General features: G+C 38.7%; 1 protein-coding gene across 1 annotated transcript in view; it reads right to left on the bottom strand.

The window, feature by feature from the left end:
* BTG4 (BTG anti-proliferation factor 4) overlaps positions 1-19,766 on the bottom strand; it is a 52,494-nt gene extending 32,728 nt beyond the window's left edge. The window contains exons 1-2 of the mRNA XM_032640824.1: positions 19,565-19,766; positions 18,981-19,118 (exon numbers count right to left, since the gene is read on the bottom strand). Of these exons, the coding sequence (XP_032496715.1) occupies positions 18,981-19,118; positions 19,565-19,737 (311 nt within the window). The 5' untranslated portion in view covers positions 19,738-19,766. The remainder of the gene's footprint in view (positions 1-18,980; positions 19,119-19,564) is intronic.
* Positions 19,767-21,911: the final 2,145 nt, after the last annotated feature.

Raw genomic sequence — 21,911 nt, 5'->3', positions numbered from 1 at the left:
AACCAGGACCCAGACCCGCCCATCAGCCCTTCAGCACCAGTGCTGATATGCCTCAGGCCAAGCAACTACAGGTGGGAAAACAGCCCCACCTACTAGCAGGTACACAGCCTTAAGAGCCCCTGAGCCCACAGATGCCCCAGGATGCAGCACTGTCCAACAGAGGGCCCAGGGCCTGGCCCCACACACCAGTGCACCAGCACTAGCCCCAGGACCCACAGGGCCCTGCAGGCAGAGACCCCAGGACCCAGCTCTGCCTACCAGTGAGAAGGAATCGGCCCCAGGATACCCTGGACCCTGACCCCACCACCAAGGAGCCAGCACCAGCCCAGGGAGGAACCTCACCTACCAGTGGGCATCCTCAAGACCCCTGGGCCCTGGCTTCCCAGCCCACCCACCAGCAGGCTGACATCAGCTCCAAGATCACCTGGGCCCAGGCCCCATCTACCAACAGGCCAACACTAGCTCTGAGACTCCTTGGGTCCCTCAGCCAGCCATTCGGGGATACAGCCCCACCTACCAGCAAGCCAAAACAAGCTTTGGGGCACCTCAGACCCTGTAGCCAGCTATGTCAGGGAGCTGCCCCACCCCCCAGCAGGCCTATACCAGCTAACTCTAGGACCCACAGGCCCTGCAGCCAGAAATTTCAGGACTCAGCTCTAGTGAGCCAGTGAGCCAACACTAGCCCCTGCACCCTCTCAACCAGAGCCCAACCCATTGGCAGGCCAACACCAGCTCCAGGACACCATGAACCCCTCAGCCAGCCACCTTGGGATCCAGCCCCATTCACCAATGGGCCAGCATCAACTCTGAGACACCCCACAATGCACAACCAGTTGTATCAGGAACTGACCCTACCCACCAGCAGGCTGACACTAGAACTGGAAACCTCAGCCCCACAACCACCAAGGCCAGAACCCAGCTCTGCCCATCAGTGAGCCAGCACTAGCCCCAGGACCCCCTTCCCCATGGTTCCACAGCCAGTTTCCTAATGACCCAATATCACAACCAGCAGCTGGCAGCCTCCATACATGGCAGGGCCTGGCAACCAACCAGATCGGGGACCAGCCCCACCTACTAGACCACCCACAGTAGTCAGTCCACCACAACATAAGGACCCACACATCCCACATAGGGGGGAACCCCTAGAGCATATAGTTCTGGTGACTAGAGGGGAGTGCACTGCTGGGATGCACAGGATGTCTCCTACAAAAGGCTACTTCTCCAAAGCCAGGAAATGTTATCAACCAACCAGATACATAGAAATAAAAACAAATTAGGCAAAATGAGGAAACAGAGGAACATGTTCCAAATGAAGGAATGAGATAAAACCCCAGAAGAAGAATTTTAGGATAAAGGTAATCTACCCAATAAAGAGTTGAAGGTAATGATCATAAAGATGAACAAAGAACTTGAGAGAAGAATGTAGGGAAATAGTGAGAAGTTAAAGAGTTAGAAGATACAGAGAAGAACAAAGCAGAACTGGAGAATTTCACTGAAGTGAAAATACACTAGAAGGAATCAACAGTAGACTAGATGATACAGAGCAACAGATCAGTGAGCTGGAAGACAGAGTAATAGAAATCACTGAAGCTGAAACAGAAAAAAAGAATAAAAAGAAATTAGAATACTTTAAGAGATCTCTGGAAAAACACCAAGAATGCTAACATTCACATTATAGGGATCCTAGAAGGAGAAAAGAAAAAGGGTCAGAGAATATATTTGAAGACATATAGCTGAAAACTTCCCTACCTGGCAGAGGAAACAGATATCCAGGTCCAGGAAACACAGAGAGCCTCAAACAGGATCAACCCAAGGAGGAACACACCAAGATACATTGTAATGAAAATGGCAAAAATTAAAGATAAAGAGAGGATATTAAAAGCAAGGAAAAAGCAACAGGTTGCATGTAAGGGGGCTCCCCATAAAGCTATCAGCTGACTTTTCAGCAGAAACTCTGCAGGTCAGAAGGGTGTGTTGCAGTATATTTAAAGTGATGAAATGAAAAACCTATGGCCAAGAATATTCTACTTGGCAAGGCTTACCCTCAGATTTGAAAGAGAGATCAAAAGTTTTACAGATAAGCAAAAGCTAAAAGAGTCCATCATCACCAAAGCAACTTTACAAGAAATGTTAAAAGGGGCTTCGTTAAGCAAAAAAGGAAAACCACAACTAGAAACATGAAAATTATGAAAGGAAAAAGCTCATTGGTAAAGGCAAAATATACAATAAAGGCAGTAAGATCAACCACATACAAAGCTAATAGGAAGGTTAAAAGACAAAAGTAGTAAAATTGCCTAGATCTGCAATAAGTAGTTAAGGGATACACAAAACAATTAGATAGAAAATATGATGTAAAAAAGCAGTAATCATGAGGGGGGAGGAGTAAAAATGCAGGGTTGTTAAAATGCATTTGAAATTAAGAGATGAGCAATTTTTTTTTTTTAAACATCTTTATTGGGGTATAATTGCTTTACAATGGTGTGTTAGTTTCTGCTTTATAACAAAGTGAATCAGCTATACATATACATATGTTCCCATATGTCTTCCCTCTTGCGTCTCCCTCCCTCCCACTCTCCCCATCCCACCCTTCCAGGCTGTCACAAAGCACCGAGCTAATATCCCTGTGCCTTGCGGCTGCTTCCCCCCAGCTATCTACCTTACTACGTTTGTTAGTGTGTATATGTCCATGACTCTCTCTCGCCCTGTCAAAACTCACCCTTCCCCCTCCCCATACCCTCAAGTCCGTTCTCCAGTAGGTCTGCGTCTTTATTCCTATCTTACCTCTAGGTTCTTCATGACATTTTTTTCCCTTAAATTCCATATATATGTGTTAGCATACGGTATTTGTCTTTTTCTTTCTGACTTACTTCACTCTGTATGACAGACTCTAGGTCTATCCATCTCATTACAAATAGCTCAATTTCATTTCTTTTTAAGGCTGAGTAATATTCCATTGTGTATATGTGCCACATCTTCTTTATCCATTCATCCGATGATGGGCGCTTAGGTTGTTTCCATGTCCTGGCTATTGTAAATAGAGCTGCAATGAACATTTTGGTACATGACTCTTTTTGAATTTTGGTTTTCTCAGGGTATATGCCAAGTAGTGGGATTGCTGGGTCATATGGTAATTCTATTTGTAGTTTTTTAAGGAACCTCCATACTGTTCTCCATAGTGGCTGAACCAATTCACATTCCCACCAGCAGTGCAAGAGTGTCCCCTTTTCTCCACACCCTCTCCAGCATTTATTGTTTCTAGATTTTTTGATGATGGCCATTCTGACTGGTGTGAGATGATATCTCATTGTAGTTTTGATTTGCATTTCTCTAATGATTAATGATGTTGAGCATTCTTTCATGTGTTTGTTGGCATTCTGTATATCTTCTTTGGAGAAATGTCTATTTAGGTCTTCTGCCCATTTTTGGATGGGGTTGTTTGTTTTTTTGTTATTGAGCTGCATGAGCTGCTTGTAAATTTTGGAGATTAATCCTTTGTCAGTTGCTTCATTTGCAAATGTTTTCTCCCATTCTGAGGGTTGTCTTTTGGTCTTGGTTATGGTTTCCTTTGCTGTGCAAAAGCTTTGAAGTTTCATTAGGTCCCATTTGTTTATTTTTGTTTTTATTTCCATTACTCTAGGAGGTGGGTCAGAAAGGATCTTGCTGTGATTTATGTCATAGAGTGTTCTTCCTATGTTTTCTTCTAAGAGTTTGATAGTTTCTGGCCTTACATTTAGGTCTTTAATCCATTTTGAGCTTATTTTTGTGTATGGTGTTAGGGAGTGATCTAATCTCATACTTTTACATGTACCTGTCCAGTTTTCCCAGCACCATTTATTGAAGAGGCTGTCCTTTCTCCACTGTACATTCCTGCCTCCTTTATCAAAGATGAGGTGTCCATATGTGCGTGGGTTTATCTCTGGGCTTTCTATCCTGTTCCACTGATCTATCTTTCTGTTTTTGTGCCAGTACCATACTGTCTTGATTACTGTTGCTTTGTAATATAGTCTGAAGTCAGGGAGCCTTATTCCTCCAGCTCCTTTTTTCGTTCTCAAGATTGCTTTGGCTATTCGGGGTCTTTTGTGTTTCCATACAAATTGCGAAATTTTTTGTTCTAGTTCTGTGAAAAATGCCAGTGGTAGTTTGATAGGGATTGCATTGAATCTGTAGATTGCTTTGGGTAGTAGAGTCATTTTCACAATGTTGATTCTTCCCATCCAAGAACATGGTATATCTCTCCATCTATTTGTATCATCTTTAATTTCTTTCATCAGTGTCTTATAATTTTCTGCATACAGGTCTTTCGTATCCTTAGGTAGGTTTATTCCTAGATATTTTATTCTTTTTGTTGCAATGGTAAATGGGAGTGTTTTCTTGATTTCACTTTCAGATTTTTCATCATTAGTATATAGGAATGCCAGAGATTTCTGTGCATTAATTTTGTATCCTGCTACTTTACCAAATTCATTGATTAGCTCTAGTAGTTTTCTGGTAGCATCTTTAGGATTCTCTATGTATAGTATCATGTCATCTGCAAACAGTGACAGCTTTACTTCTTCTTTTCCGATTTGGATTCCTTTTATTTCCTTTTTTTCTCTGATTGCTGTGGCTAAAACTTCCAAAACTATGTTGAATAAGAGTGGTGAGAGTGGGCAACCTTGTCTTGTTCCTGATCTTAGTGGAAATGCTTTCAGTTTTTCACCATTGAGGATGATGTTTGCTGTGGGCTTGTCATATATGGCTTTTATTATGTTTAGGAAAGTTCCCTCTATGCCTACTTTCTGGAGGGTTTTTATCATAAATGGGTGTTGAATTTTGTCGAAAGCTTTCTCTGCATCTATTGAGATGATCATATGGTTTTTCTCCTTCAATTTGTTAATATGGTTTATCACATTGATAGATTTGCGTATATTGAAGAATCCTTGCATTCCCGGAATAAACCCCACTTGATCATGGTGTATGATCCTTTTAATGTGCTGTTGGATTCTGTTTGCTAGTATTTTGTTGAGGATTTTTGCATCTATGTTCATCAGTGATATTGGCCTGTAGTTTTCTTTCTTTGTGACATCCTTGTCTGGTTTTGGTATCAAGGTGATGGTGGCTTCGTAGAAGGAATTTGGGAGTGTTCCTCCCTCTGCTATATTTTGGAAGAGTTTGAGAAGGATAGGTGTTAGCTCTTCTCTAAACGTTTGATAGAATTCACCTGTGAAGCCATCTGGTCCTGGGCTTTTGTTTGTTGGAAGGTTTTTAATCACAGTTTCAATTTCAGTGCTTGTGATTGGTCAGTTCATATTTTCTATTTCTTCCTGATTCAGTCTTGGCAGGCTGTGCATTTCTAAGAATTTGTCCATTTCTTCCAGATTGTCCATTTTATTGGCATAGAGTTGCTTGTAGTAATCTCTCATGATTTTTTTTATTTCTGCAGTGTCAGTTGTTACTTCTCCTTTTTCATTTCTAATTCTATTGATTTGAGTCTTCTCCCTTTTTTTCTTGATGAGTCTGGCTAGTGGTTTATCTATTTTGTTTATCTTCTCAAAGAACCAGCTTTTAGTTTTATTGATCTTTGCTATCGTTTCCTTCATTTCTTTTTCATTTATTTCTGATCTGATTTTTATGATTTCTTTCCTTCTGCTAGCTTTGGGGTTTTTTTGTTCTTCTTTCTCTAATTGCTTGAGGTGCAAGGTTAGGTTGTTTATTCGAGATGTTTCCTGCTTCTTAAGGTGGGCTTGTATTGCTATAAACTTCCCTCTTAGAACTGCTTTTGCTGCATCCCATAGGTTTTGGGTCGTTGTGTCTCCATTGTCATTTGTTTCTAGGTATTTTTTTATTTCCTCTTTGATTTCTTCAGTGATCACTTCATTATTAAGTAGTGTATTGTTTAGCCTCCATGTGTTTGTATTTTTTAAAGATCTTTTCCTGTAATTGATATCTAGTCTCATGGCGTTGTGGTCGGAAAAGATACTTGATACAATTTCAGTTTTCTTAAATTTACCAAGGCTTGATTTGTGAACCAAGATATGATCTATCCTGGAGAATGTTCCATGAGCACTTGAGAAAAATGTGTATTCTGTTGTTTTTGGATGGAGTGTCCTATAAATATCAATTAAGTCCATCTTGTTTAATGTATCATTTAAAGCTTGTGTTTCCTTATTTATTTTCATTTTGGATGATCTGTCCATGGGTGAAAGTGGGGTGTTAAAGTCCCCTACTATGAATGTGTTACTGTTGATCTCCCCTTTTATGGTTGTTAGTATTTGCCTTATGTATTGAGGTGCTCCTATGTTGGGTGCATAAATATTTACAATTGTTATATCTTCTTCTTGGATCGATCCCTTGATCATTATGTAGTGTCCTTCTTTGTCCCTTTTAATAGTCCTTATTTTAAAGTCTATTTTGTCTGATATGAGAATTGCTACTCCAGCTTTCTTTTGGTTTCCATTTGCATGGAATATCTTTTTCCATCCCCTTACTTTCAGTCTGTATGTGTCTCTAGTTCTGAAGTGGGTCTCTTGTAGACAGCATATATAAGGGTCTTGTTTTTGTATCCATTCAGCCAATCTGTGTCTTTTGGTGGGAGCATTTAGTCCATTTACATTTAAGGTAATTATCGATATGTATGTTCCTATTTCCATTTTATATATTGTTTTGGGTTCGCTACTATAGGTCATTTCCTTCTCTTGTGTTTCGTGTCTAGAGAAGTTCCTTTAGCATTTGTTGTAAAGCTGGTTTGGTGGTGCTGAACTCTCTCAGCTTTTGCTTGTCTGTAAAGGTTTTAATTTCTCCATCAAATGTGAATGAGATCCTTGCTGGGTAGAGTAGTCTTGGTTGCAGGCTATTCTCCTTCATCACTTTCAGTATGTCCTGCCACTCCCTTCTGGCTTGTAGGGTTTCTGCTGAGAGATCAGCTGTTAACCTTATGGGGATTCCCTTGTGTGTTATTTGTTGTTTTTCCCTTGCTGCTTTTAATATGCTTTCTTTGTATTTAATTTTTGACAGTTTGATTAATATGTGTCTTGGCGTGTTTCTCCTTGTATTTATCCTGTATGGGACCCTCTGTGCTTCCTGGACTTGATTAACTATTTCCTTTCCCATATTAGGGAAGTTTTCAACTATAATCTCTTCAAATATTTTCTCAGTCCCTTTCCTTTTCTCTTCTTCTTCTGGAACCCCTATAATTCGAATGTTGGTGCGTTTCATGTTGTCCCAGAGGTCTCTGAGACTGTCCTCAGTTCTTTTCATTCTTTTTTCTTTATTCTGCTCTGCAGTAGTTATTTCCACTACTTTATCTTCCAGGTCACTTATCCGTTCTTCTGCCTCAGTTATTCTGCTATTGATCCTATCTAGAGTGATTTTAATTTCATTTATTGCATTGTTCATCGTTGCTTGTTTCATCTTTAGTTCTTGTAGGTCCTTGTTAACTGTTTCTTGCATTTTGTCCATTCTACTTCCAAGATTTCGGATCATCCTTACTATCATTATTCTGAATTCTTTTTCAGGTAGATTGCCTATTTCCTCTTCATTTGTTAGGTCTGGTGGGTTTTTATCTTGCTCCTTCATCTGCTGTGTGTTTTTCTGTCTTCTCATTTTGCTTATCTTACTGTGTTTGGGGTCTTCTTTTTGCAGGCTGCACTTTCGTAGTTCCCATTGTTTTTGATGTCTGTCTCCAGTGGCTAAGGTTGTTGAGATGAGCAATTTAAATAATCACATATATAGATTGCTATATATAAACCTCATGGTAACCAAAAATTAAAATCCATAATAGATACACAAAAAACAGAAAGAAATTTGAACATAACACTAAAGATAGTCATCAAATAATGAGGGAAGAGAGAAAAGAAGAAAGGAACAAAATAACTACAAAAACAACACCAAAACAATTAATAAACTGGCTGTAAGTACATATCAATCAATAATTACGTTAAATGTAACTGGAATAAACGTTCTAATCAAAAGATATAGAGTGACTGAAGATACAAAAACAATACTCATATATGCTGTCTACAAGAAACTCACTTCATATCTAAAGACACACATACACTGAAAGTGAGAGGATAGGAAAAGGTATACCACGTAAATAGAAATGAAAAGAAAGCCAGGGTAGCAATACTTACACAAAGTAGACAAAGTAGACTCTAAGATAAAGTAGACTTTAAAACAAAAACTGTAACAAGAGACAAAGAAGGACATTACATAATGATCAAGGGATCAATCCAAGAAGAAGGTATAACAATTGTAAATATATATGCACCCAACATAGGAGCACCTAAATATGTAAAGTTAATATTAACAGAGATACAGGGGCAACTTGACAGTAATACAATAATAGTAGGGGACTTTAACTCCCCACTTATATCAATGGACATATCATCCAGACAGAAAATCAAGAAGGAAACACTAGCCTTAAATGACACAGTAGACCAAATGGACCTAACAGATATCTACAGGGCATTCCATCCAAAAGCAGCAGAATACACATTCTTTTCAAGTGTACATGGAACATTCTCCAGGACAAATCACATGCTAGGCCACAAATCAATTCTCAGTACATTTAAGAAGACTGAAATCATATTGAGCATCTTTTCTGACCACAATGCTGCAAAACTAGAAATCACTATAAGAAAACTGAAAAAAAAAACCCGCAAACATGTAAAGGCTAAACAATATAAACTAAACAACCAATGGATCATTGAAGAAATCAAAGAGGAAATCAAAAAATACCTGGAGACAAATGATAACAAAAACACAATGATCCAAAAATCTATGGGATGCAGCAAAAGTAGTTCTAAGAGGGAAGTTCATAGTGATACAAGCCTACCTTGGGAAACAAAAGTCTCAAACAGCCTAACCTTACATCGAAAGAAACTAGAAGAAGACAAATAAAGTCCAAAGTTGATAGAAGGAAAGAAATTATAAATATCAGAGCAGAAATGAAATAGAGACAAAAAACAAACAAAAAATAGGTCAATGAAACTAAGAGGTGGTTCTTTGAAAAGATAAACAAAATTGATAAACCTTTAGCCAGACTCATCAAGAGAAAAAGAGAGGGCCCAAATCAATAAAATCAGAAATAAAAAAGAAGTTACAAACAATAAAAAGATCACAAGAGATTGCTATGAATAACCATATGCAAATAAAATGGACAACCTAGAAGAAATGGACAAATTCCTAGAAATGTACAATCTCCCACGACTGAACCAGGCTGAAATAGAAAACATGAACAGACCAATTACCAGTAATGAAATTGAATTAATAATGGAGAAAAAAAAAAGAAACCCCCAACCAACAAAATTCCAGGACCAGACAGCTTTACAGGTGAGTTCTAGAAAACATTTAGAGAATAGTGAACACCTATCCTTCTCAAACTCTTCCAAAAAATTGCAGAGGAAGGAAAACTTCCAAACTCATTCTATGAGGCCACATCACCCTGATACCAAAACCAGACAAAGATATCACAGAAAAAATTACAGGTCAGTATCGCTGATGAACATAGATGCAAAAATCCTCAACAAAATATTAGCAAATCAAATCCAACAATACATTAAAAGGATCATACACCATGTCAAGTGGAATTTATCCCAGGAATGCAAGGATGGTTCAATAACCACAAATCAATGTAATACATCACATTAACAAGTTGAATAAAAGATCCTATTATCATCTCAATAGATGTACAAAAACCTTTCAGCACTATTCAACATTCATTTATAATAAAAACTCTCCACAAAGTGGGAAGAGGGAACATCTCTCAACATAACAAAGGCCATATATGGTAAGTCCACAGCTAACATCATACTCATCATAAAAAGTTGACAGCATTTTCTCTAAGATCAGAACAAGACAAAGATACTGACTTGCACCTCTTTTATTCAACATAGTATTCAAAACTCTAGACAGAGCAATCTGACAAGAAAAAGAAAAGGAATCCAAATTGGAAAGGAAGAAGTAAAACTGTCACTGTTTGCAGATGACATGATAGTATACACAGAAAATCCTAAAGATACCACCAGAAAACAATTTGGTAAAATTGCAGAATACAAAACTAGTATACAGAAATTTGTTGCAGAAATCTGTTACATTTCTACACACTAACAATGAACTATCAGAAAGAAATTAAGAAAACAATCTCATTTACCATCACATCAAAAAGAATAAAATACCTAAGAATAACTAAGGAGGTAAAAAACCTGTACTCAGAAATTTATAAAACACTGATGAAAGAAACTGAAGACAAAAACAGATGGAAAGATATACAATGTTCATGGATTGGAAGAATTAATATTGTTAAAATAACCATAATACCCAGGGCGATCTACAGATTCAATGCCATCCCTATCAAAATACTAATGGCATTTTTCACAGAACTATAGCAAATAATTCTAAGATTTGTATGAAAACACAAAAGACCCCAAATAGCCACAGCAATCTTGAGAAAGAACAGAGCTGGAGGTATCAAGCTCCTGCACTTCAGCCTATATTACAAAACTCTGGTAATCAAAACAGTATGATACTGGCACAAAAATAGACATATAGATCAGTGGAAGAGAACAGAGAGCCCAGAAATAAACCCATGCACCTATGGTTAATTAATCTATGACAGAGAGGCAAGAATATACAATGGGGAAAAGACAGTCTCTTCAATAAGTGGTGCTGGGACAACAGGGCAGCTACAAGTAGACAATGAATTTATAACAGTTTCTCACACATATAAATAAACTCAAAATGGATTAAAGACCTATATGTAACACTGCAAACCACATAAACTCCTAGATGAAAACATAGGCAGAAACCTAATATAAATTGTAGTAATATTTTTTTTGGATCTGTCTCCTAAGGCAAATAAAACAAAAATAAACAAATAGGACCCAATTAAATTTAAAAGCTTTTGCACAGCAAAGGAAACCAAGAAAGCAAAAAGATAACCTACTGAATGGAAGAAAATATTTGCAAATAACATAACTGACAAGGAATTAATATCCACAATATACAACTCAATATGAAAAAAACAACAAACAAAAAACCCAGTCAAAAAATGGGCAGATAGGATTGGTTCAAGATGGCAGAGTAGAAGGACATGCTCTCACTCCCTTTTGTGAGAGCACCAGAATCACAACTAAGTGCTGAACAATCATTGACAGGAAGACACTGGAACTCACCAAAAAAGATACCCCACATTCAAAGACAAAGGAGAAGCCACAGTGACATGGTAGGAGGGGCACAATCACAATAAAATTAAATCCCATAACTGCTGGGTGGGTGACTCACAAACTGAAGAACACATATACCACAGAAGTCCACCCACTGGAGTGAAGGTTGTGAGCCCCACGCCAGGTTTCCCAACCTGGACATCTGGCAATGGGAGGAGGAATTCCTAGAGAATCAGATTTTGAAGGCTAGAGGGATTTGATTGCAGGACTTCGACAGGACTGGGGGAAACAGAGACTCCACGCTTGGAGGGCACACAGAAAGTAGTGTGTGCATCAGGACCCAGGAAAAGGAGCAGTGACCCATAGGAGACTGAACAAGGCCTACCTGCTAGTGTTGCAGGGTCTCCTGCAGAGGCAGATGGTGTCTGTGTTTCACCATGAGGACAAGGACACTGGCAGCAGAAGTTCTAGGAGGTACTCCTTGGTGTAAGCCCTCCAGAGTCTGTCATTAGCCTCACCAAAGAGCCCAGGTAGGCTCCAGTGCTGGGGCATCTCAGGCCAAACACTCAATAGGAAGGGAACCCAGCCCCACCCATCAGCAGACAAGCAGATTAAAGTTTTACTGAGCTCTGCCCACCAGAGAAACACCCAGCTCTACCCAACACTAGTCCCTCCCATCAGGAAACTTGCACAAGCCTCTTAGATAGCCTCATCCACCAGAGGGTAGACAGCAGAAGCAAGAAGAACTACAATCCTGCAGCCTGTGGAACAAAAACCACAATCACAGAAAGACAAGATGAAAAGGCAGAGGGCTATGTACCAGATGAAGGAACAAGATAAAACCCCACAAAAATAACTAAATGAAGTGGAGATAGGCAACATTCCAGAAAAAGAATTCAGAATACTGATAGTGAAGATGATCCAGGAACTCGAAAAGAATGGAGGCAAAGATCGAGAAGATGCAAGAAATGTTTAACAAAGACCTAGAAGAATTAAAGAACAAACAAACAGAGATGAACAATACAATAACAGGTGGGCTTCCCTGGTGGCACAGTGGTTGAGAGTCCGCCTGCCAATGCTGGGGACACGGGTTCGTGCCCTGGTCCGGGAGGATCCCACATGCCGTGGAGCGGCTGGACCCGTGAGCCATGGCCACTGAGCCTGCACGTCAAGAGCCTGTGTTCCACAACAGGAAAGGCCACAACAGTGAGAGGCCCGTGTACTGCAAACAAAAACAAAAACAAAACAATACAATAACTGAAATGAAAAATACACTAGAAAGAATCAATAGCAGAATAACTGAGGCAGAAGAACGGATAAGTGACCTGGAAGACAGAATGGTGAAATTCACTGCTGTGGAACAAAATAAAGAAAAAAGAATGAAAAGAAATGAAGACAGCCTAAGAGACCTCTGGGACAACATTAAACGCAAAAACATTGGCATTATAGGGATCCCAGAAGAAGAGAGAGAGAAAGAACCCTATAAAATATTTGAAGAGATTATAGTCGAAAACTTCCCGAACATGGGAACGGAAATAGTCACCCAAGTCCAGGAAGCACAGAGAGTGCCATACAGGATAAACCCAAGGAGAAACATGCTGAGGCACATAGTAATCAAATTGGCAAAAACTGAAGACAAAGAAAAATTATCGAAAGCAGCAAAGGAAAAAGGACAAATAACATAAAAGGGAACCCCCATAAGGTTAACAGCTGATTGTTCAGCAGAAACTCTACAAGCCAGAAGGGAGTGGCATGACATATTTAAAGTGATGAAAGGGAAGAACCTACAACCAAGATTACTCTACCCAGCAAGGATCTCATTCGGATTCGATGGAGAAATCAAAAGCTTTACAGACAAGCAAAAGCTAAGAGAATTCAGCACCACTAAACCAGCTCTACAACAAATGCTAAAGGAACTTCTCTAAGTGGGAAACAAAAGACAAGAAAAGGACCTACAAAAATAAACCCAAAACAATTAAGAAAATGGTCATAAGAACATACATATCGATAATTACCTTAAACATGAATGGATTAAATGCTCCAACCAAAAGACACAGGCTTGCTGAATGGATACAAAAACAAGACTCATATATATGCTGTCTACAAGAGACCCACCTCAGACCTAGGGACACATACAGACTGAAAGTGAGGGGATGGAAAAAGATATTCCATGCAAATGGAAATCAAAAGAAAGCTGGAGTAGCAATACTCATATCAGATAAAATAGACTTTAAAATAAAGACTGTTACAAGAGACAAGGAAGGACACTACATAATGATCAAGGGATCAACCCAAGAAGAAGATATAACAATTATAAATATATATGCACCCAACATAGGACCACCTCAATACATAAGGCAACTGCTATCAGCTCTAAAAGAGGAAATCAACAGTAACACAATAACAGTGGGAGATTTTAACAACTCACTTACACCAAAGGACAGATCATCCAAAGAGAAAATTAATAAGGAAACACAAGCTTTAAATGACACAATAGACCACATAGATTTAATTGATATTTATAGGACATTCCATCCAAAAACTGCAGATTACACTTTCTTCTCAAGTGTGCACGGAACATTCTCCAGGATAGATCAAATCTTGGGTCACAAATCAAGCCTCAGTAAATTTAAGAAAATTGAAATCATATCAAGCATCTTTTCTGATCACAACACTATGAGATTAGAAATCAATTACAGGGAACAAAAAATAAAACACACAGACACATGGAGGCTAAACACTACGTTACTAAATAGCCAAGAGGTCACTGAAGAAATCAAAGAGGAAATTAAAAAATACCTAGAAACAAATGACAGTGAAAACACGATGATCCAAAACCTATGGGATGCAGCAAAAGGAATTCTAAGAGGGAAGTTTATAGCAATACAATTCTACCTCAAGAAACAGCAAACATCGCAAATACACAATCTAACATTACACCTAAAGGAACTAGAGAAAGTAGAACAAAAACCTAATGTTATGGGCTTCCCTGGTGGTGCAGTGGTTGAGGGTTCGCCTGCCGATGCAGGGGACACGGGTTCGTGCCCCGGTCCGGGAAGATCCCACATGCTGTGAAGCGGCTGGACCCGTGAGCCATGGCCGCTGAGCCTGCACGTCCGGAGCCTGTGCTCTGCAACAGGAGAGGCCACAACAGTGAGGGGCAGGCCCGCATACCGCAAAAAAAAAAAAAAAAAAGCAAAAACCTAATGTTAGTAGAAGGAAAGAAATCATAAATATCAGAGCAGAAAAAAATGAAAAAGAGACAAGGAAAGCAATAGCAAAGGTCAATAATATTAAAAGCTGGTTCTTTGAGAAGATAAACAAGATTGATAAACCATTAGCCAGACTCATCAAGAAAAAGAGGGAGAGGACTCAAATCAATAAAATTAGAAATGGAAAATAAGTTACAACAGACACCGCAGAAATACAAAGCATCCTAAGAGACTACTACAAGCAGCTCTATGCCAATAAAATGGACAACCTGGAAGAAATGGACAAATTCTTAGAAATGTATAACCTTCCAAGACTGAGCCAGGAAGAAATAGAAAATATTAACAGACCAATCACAAGTAATGAAATTGAAACTGTGATTAAAAATCTCCCAACAAACAAAAGTACACAACCAGATGGCTTTACAGGTGAATCTATGAAACAATTAGAGAGGAGCTAACACCCATCCTTCTCAAACTCTTCCAAAAATTGCAGAGGAAGGAACACTCCCAAACTCATTCTGTGAGGCCACCATCACCCTGATACCAAAACCAGACAAAGGTACTACAAAAAAAGAAAATTACAGACCAATATCACTGATGAATATAGATGCAAAAATCCTCAACAAAATACTAGCAAACAGAATCCAACGAAACATTTAAAGGATCATACACCACGATCAAGTGGAATTTATCCCAGGGATGCAAGGAGTCTTCAATATACACAAATCAATCAATGTGATACACCATATTAACAAACTGAAGAAGAAAAACCATATGATCATCTCAATAGATGCAGAAAAAGCTTTTGACACAATTCAACACATATTTATCATAAAATCTCTCCAGAAAGTGGGCAGAGGGAACCTACCTCAACATAATAAAAGTCATATATGACAAACCCACAGCAAACATCATTCTCAATGGTGGAAAACTGAAAGCATTTCCTCTAAAATCAGGAACAAGACAAGGAGGTCCATTCTCACCACGATTATTCAACATAAAGTCCTAGCCACGGCAATCAGAGAATACAAATTGCAAAAGAAATAAAACTGTCACTGTTTGCAGATGACATGATACTATACAGAGAAAATCCTAAAGATGCCACCAGAAAACTATTAGAGCTAATCAATGAATTTGGTGAAGTTGAAGGATACAAAATTAATACACAGAAATCTCTTGCATTCCTATACAATAATGATGAAAAATATGAAAGAGAAATTAAGGAAACATTCCCATTTACTATTGCAACAAAAAGAATAAAATGCCTACGAATAAACCTACCTAGGGAGATAAAAGACCTGTATGCAGAAAACTATGACACTGATGAAAGAAATTAAAGATGATACCAACAGATGGAGAGATATACCATGTTCTTGGATTGGAAGACTCAATATTGTGAAAATGACTATACTACCCAAAGCAATCTACAGATTCAATGCAATCCCTATCAAATTACCAATGGCATTTATTTATTTATTTTTTTGTGGTACATGGGCCTCTCACTGTTGTGGCCTCCCCCATTGCAGAGCACAGGCTCCGGACGTGCAGGCTTAGTGGCCATGGCTTACGGGCCCAGCTGCTCCGCGGCATGTGGGATCTTCCCGGACCGGGGCACGAACCCATGTCCCCTGCATCGGCAGGCGGACTCTCAACCACTGCGCTACCAGGGAAGCCCACCAATGGCATTTTTTATAGAAGTAGAACAAAAAACCTTACAATTTGTATGGAGACACAAAAGACCCCGAATAACCAAAGCAGTCTTGAGGGCAAAAAACAGAGCTGGAGGAATCAGACTCCCTGACTTCAGACTATACTATGAAGCTACAGTAATCAAGACAATATGGTACTGGCACAAAAACAGAAATATAGATCAATGGAACAAGATAGAAAGCCCAGAGATAAACCCACGCACTTATGGTCAACTACTCTATGACAAAGGAGGCAAGGATATACAATGCAGGAAAGACAGTCTCTTCAATAAGTGGTGCTGGGAAAACTGGACAGCTACATGTAAAAGAATGAAATTAGAACAGTCCCTAACACCATATACAAAAATAAACTCAAATTGGTTTAGAGACCTAAATGTAAGGTGGGATACTATAAAACCCTTAGAGGAAAACATAAGAACACTCTTTGACATAAATCACAGCAAGATCTTTTTTGACCCACCTCCTAGAGTAATGGAAATAAAAACAAAAATAAACAGATGGGACCTAATGAAATTTCAAAGCTTTTGCACAGCAAAGGAAACTACAAACAAGACAAAAAGACAACCCTCAGAATGGGAGAAAATATTTGCAAACGAATCAACAGACAAAGGATTAATCTCCAACATATATAAACAGCTCATGAAGCTCAATATTAAAAGAACAAACAACCCAATCTAAAAATGGGCAGAAGACCTAAATAGACATTTCTCCAAAGAAGACGTACAGATGGCCAAGAAGCATATGAAAAGCTGCTCAACATCACTAATTATTAGAAAAATGCAAATCAAAACTACAATGAGGTGTCACCTCACACCGGTCAGAATGGCCATCATCAAAAAATCTACAAACAATAAATGCTGGATAGGGTGTGGAGAAAAGGGAACCCTGTTGCACTGTGCGTGGGAATGTAAATTGATACAGCCACTATGGAGAACAATATGGAGGTTCCTTAAAAAACTAAAAATAGAATTACCATATGACCCAGCAATCCCACTGCTGGGCATATACCCAGAGAAAACCATAATTCAAAACCATAATTCAAAAATGCACCCCAATGTTCATTGCAGCACTATTTACAACAGCCAGGACATGGAAGCAACCTAAATGCTCATCAACACATGAATGGATAAAGAAGATGTGGTACATATATACAATGGAATATTACTCAGCCATAAAAAGGAATGAAATTGAGTCATTTGCAGAGACGTGGATGGATCTAGAGACTGTCATACAGAGTGAAGTAAGTCAGAAAGAGAAAAACAAATATCGTATATTAATGCATATATGTGGAACCCAGAAAAATGGTACAGATGAACCAGTTTGCAGGGCAGAAACTGAGACACAGATGTAGAGAACAAACATATGGACACCAAGGGGGGACAGTGGTGGGGGGTGGGTGTGATGAATTGGGAGATTGGGATTGACATATATACACTAATAAGTACAAAATGGATAACTAATAAGAAACTGCTGTATAAAAAAATAAATAAAATAAAAATTTTTTTAAATGTTCAGAAGACCTGAATAGATATTTTTCCAAAGAAATGAACATACAAATGGCTAACAGGCACATAACGAGATGCTCAACATCTTACATTATTAGAGAAATGCAAATCAAAACAATGAGACATCACCTCACACCTGTCAGTATGGCTATCATCAAAATGTCTACAAATACCAAATGTTGGCGAGAACATGGAGAAAACGAAACCCTTGTACACTATCGGTGGGAATGTAAATTGGTGCAGCCACTATGGAAAACAGTATGGAGGTTCCGCAAATTAAAAGTAGGATTACCATATGATCCAGCAATATATATCCTAGGTATATATCCAGAAAAAAAAACACTCCTGGGTACATATCCAGGAAATTTGAAAAGATGCATGCACCCCAATGTTCAGGGCAGCACTATTTACAATAGCTAAGACAGAAGCAACCCAAGTGTCCATCAACAGATGAATGGATAAAGAATATGTGGCATGTATATATACAACTGAGTACTACTCAGCCATAAAAAAGAATGAAATTCTGCCATTTGCAGCAACATGGATGGACCTAGAGAGTATTACACTTAGTGAAGTAAGTCAGACAGAGAAAGTCAAATACTGTACTATATCATTTATATGTGGGATCTAAAAAATAAAACATATGTATATAGCAAAACAGAAACAGACTCAGCAGACATAGAAAACAAACTAGTGGTTATCAGCAGGGCAAAGGGAAATGGGGAGGGGAAAGATAGGGGTAGGTACAAACTACTATGTATAAAATAAATAAGCTACAAAGATATAGTACAGCACAGGGAATATAGCTAATGTTTTATAATAAATTTAAATGGGGTATAATCTGTAAAAACTTTGAATTACTATGTTGTATACCTGAAACTAATATAATTTTGTAAATCAACTATACTGCAATTTAAAAAAAAACAAATTGAAATGGCTTGACAGCAAAGCACATTGAGAGACATTATGACCTTCAGCTACTAATACTGTCGTAATTGGCAGGGGTCAAGGATTCTATAAAAGCTTTCCAGGAATTAACTAAGATAAAGTCAGACTACTTTCTTTTGATTCAACTGATGGACTGAATTGCCGATGGTAAATAACTCCTCTTCCCCCTTGACACTGCCTATAATACTTGGACATTACAATCTACAGTTGGCAATATGATGCAGTGATTAAAGTCAAATTTCAAATACTATGCAAAAATCTTTGTGCTTCCCACTCCATCCACCCTAATTGGGAAGTCTGTGTTGTCTGATATAGTTTGCATCTAGTCTTAGCCACCCTGTGCCCTCCCTGCTAATCCAGGGCTTTGGAGCATCACCTTTCACAAAGGTGCATAGAGCTGACTAAATACCCTAAGATTTCCAAGGGCCGCAGAGCGCACAAACTAACTCCAATGAGATTACTCACCTACAGCACACTTCAAAGGGATCTACCCATATGGTCATCTCCTTCGGAAGTCCCAGGTGAGAAAAATCCACATTACTTTCAGCACAAGCCCTTTCTAGAATAGGATCTTTATTCTGATTATTGTTTATCCTGATACACCTTTAAAAACAAGGAAAGGGAAACAAAGATGTGGTGACAGGTACTTTAGCTGGAGAATCATGTTGTAGGCAAGAAACTCCAATACACACAGCTCCCACCTCACTCCCATCTTTCCTCAACTCCTTGGCCACCCTCCAGTTTTACAGCAAGAGTAAAATACCGACTTTTTACACAGCAACTCAGAACATGGATTCCATTACTAAGTCACACCAAAGGTTCACTGTATAACCTTCAGGGTAAACACAAGTTAGAAATTGTTTAATCCACCTCACATAAATAGGTTTGCTCTACAGTTTTTGACTTGTACTATCACCTACCACATCTCCTTTTTTCAAGTCCAAGTTCAAACAAATAAATTTGAGCCCATAAAATTTTCATTACTTAAAGGCTGCCAACAAAATCATTGCAGGTGGTTACCTCCCTTTGCCATGCATATCAACTCTCACCTGAAGGCTTGCCCTTTAGAAGGGTGATCAGAGTGCCAGTGACTTCTGTATGTTTCAAACAAGATCGTCATCAACTTTTCTGCAAAGTCTTCTATCTGTTGTTTACTCAATTTATCATGTTTTTTTGCTAATCTTGTGACAAAGAAGACTGTTGTTGCTATTTCATCTCTCATGATTCAAGAAGAGTCGACGAGTCGGTCTGCAGCCATTAAAAGGAGGCAAAGAGAAATTAAACAGAAACAAGGGTCTAACTTATTATCAACATGTAATTGCCATTTGGAAATTTTATATACCTTAAATTTAAAACAGAAGTCACTTGTTAGTCTTTAATGAACTAAAAAAAAGCACATCAATACTATGAATCAACAAAACAGCTAGAAGCACCAATTCCTCAACTAACCTTTAATGATTTTCAAATCATTTGAATGATTTTCAAAGAAAAAAAATCTTTTAAATACTGTAATACACTTAAACAAATGAATCATTATGCAAATTAAATGCTTTTAAAAGTCTGGACATGGGACAGTAAATTACTCCAAGTGCCAGTGTTGAAAACCTATTTACAGAGAGCAAAAACATTTCAGGATACAGTAGCTCCTAAAATGCCGCTCTCAGGTTGCACACTTTAAGTAAAAGTTAAGACTAATCAAATATATATTAAACTTGCCAGCAAAAGATCTTTAGCCCAACAGAAAGTGGGCCAGAGTTAGAAGACACTCTCACCACACTTGCTTTGTCAGTTTTAGGCTGCAGTTTATATAAACCTGGGCCCTCAAACCTGATAGGTGTTAGCCTTACACAGGTGCTGTCCTTTAGGATAATTGACAGCTTTTTCCAGGTCCGCATCAGATTGCTCCTTGGCATATGCAGAGTGGGTTCCTTCCTAAAGGTGTTTAAAGATCTTCCAACTGGATTTCTATCTTCTATTTTGCTCTTAAAGTCTTACCTTTTATGACATTGATTAAGAATCAAGCCTTCTCCTTTCCATATCCTAAGAGCCTACATTCCAATATTTTTGTCTCTCATAACTATCAACATATTAAAGAAGTTTGTCTTGGATCTATTCTGAAACTAAAGACAACTCTCTTTGAATAGTCATTATATTGACTACGCACATTTTTCACTAAAATGCTTATTTGTAAAATAAGTGGACGAGACCTCAAAGTTTATCTAGTCTCACTAGCTCTCAAAGCATAGATCGCTGATCACCTGATTTGGACCCACTGAGCTGCTTGTTAAAAATGCAGATTCCAGGACCTTATCCCAGACCCACTGAATCAATACTTCTGAAGGCATACCTGGGAATCAGTATTTAACAAGTTCCCTCTGGTGATTCTTATACTCACTAAATTTAAGAACCACAACACCTGGCATATGTCTTTAACACCCATCATAAGTGGTCGTCAGGTTCTCTGTCACTGAAAAAGAATTCATTCTCTTACAAGGAAGCCCATTTCTTTTCTAAAAAGTTCCAAATGCCAGGAGGTCCTTCCTCTCCTTGAGAAACTACATCCAACTCTCTGATTCTCTATATTTGTAGCCTAATTGTTTCCCTCTGGAACCATACAGATTGTATCTAATCCTCCACCACAGGAAGACGCTTCAAATACTAGCTATTCAGCATCCCTTGAGACTCCTCTCTGAGGGCGGTGGCTAACTATTCTTAGCTTTTCCACAGTTCTTCCCATAAACATGTTACTCAGACATTTCGCCATGCTCAGCACTCACATCTGGATGAGTTTCAGGTGCACCAGTAATCCTCTTTCAAAGTGTAAAGCCCAGAAGCCCAATGTTCCCGATGTGTGCTCTGCCATGACAGAATAGAATGGGACTGTTAACCTCCCTTGCTCTGAGTACTGTATTTCTAGAACACAGCCTCAGGTGGCATTCGCCTTGGTGGTAGTGGCATCATACCTCTGCTTCACGCTGAACTAGCACTTAGTCTTTTCCGCTAATGTTATTGTTTTTGTCACATCTTTCCTTCCTGCACAACATAATGCTTAAGAATATGGGCTTTGAGAAGACCTGAATAGACATTTTTCCAAAGAGGGAATGCAGATGGCCAGCAGGCACATGAAAAGATACTCAGCATCACTAATCATCAGGGAAATGAAAACCCAAACCGCAATGAGATATCACCTCACACCTGTCAGAATGGCTATCATCAAAAAAAACACAGGTAACAAATGTTAGTGAGGATGTAGAGAAAAGGGGATCCTTGTACACTGTTGGTGGGAATGTAAGTTGGTGCAGCCACTGTGGAAAACTGTATGGACGTTCCTCAAAAAACTAAAAATAGAACTACTATATGACCCATCAGTTCCACTCCTTCTGGGTATACACCAAA

This window comes from Phocoena sinus, chromosome 8 (genome assembly GCF_008692025.1).
Source record: "Phocoena sinus isolate mPhoSin1 chromosome 8, mPhoSin1.pri, whole genome shotgun sequence".
Lineage (NCBI taxonomy): Eukaryota > Metazoa > Chordata > Mammalia > Artiodactyla > Phocoenidae > Phocoena > Phocoena sinus.
This window is presented reverse-complemented; position numbering and strand designations above follow the sequence as displayed.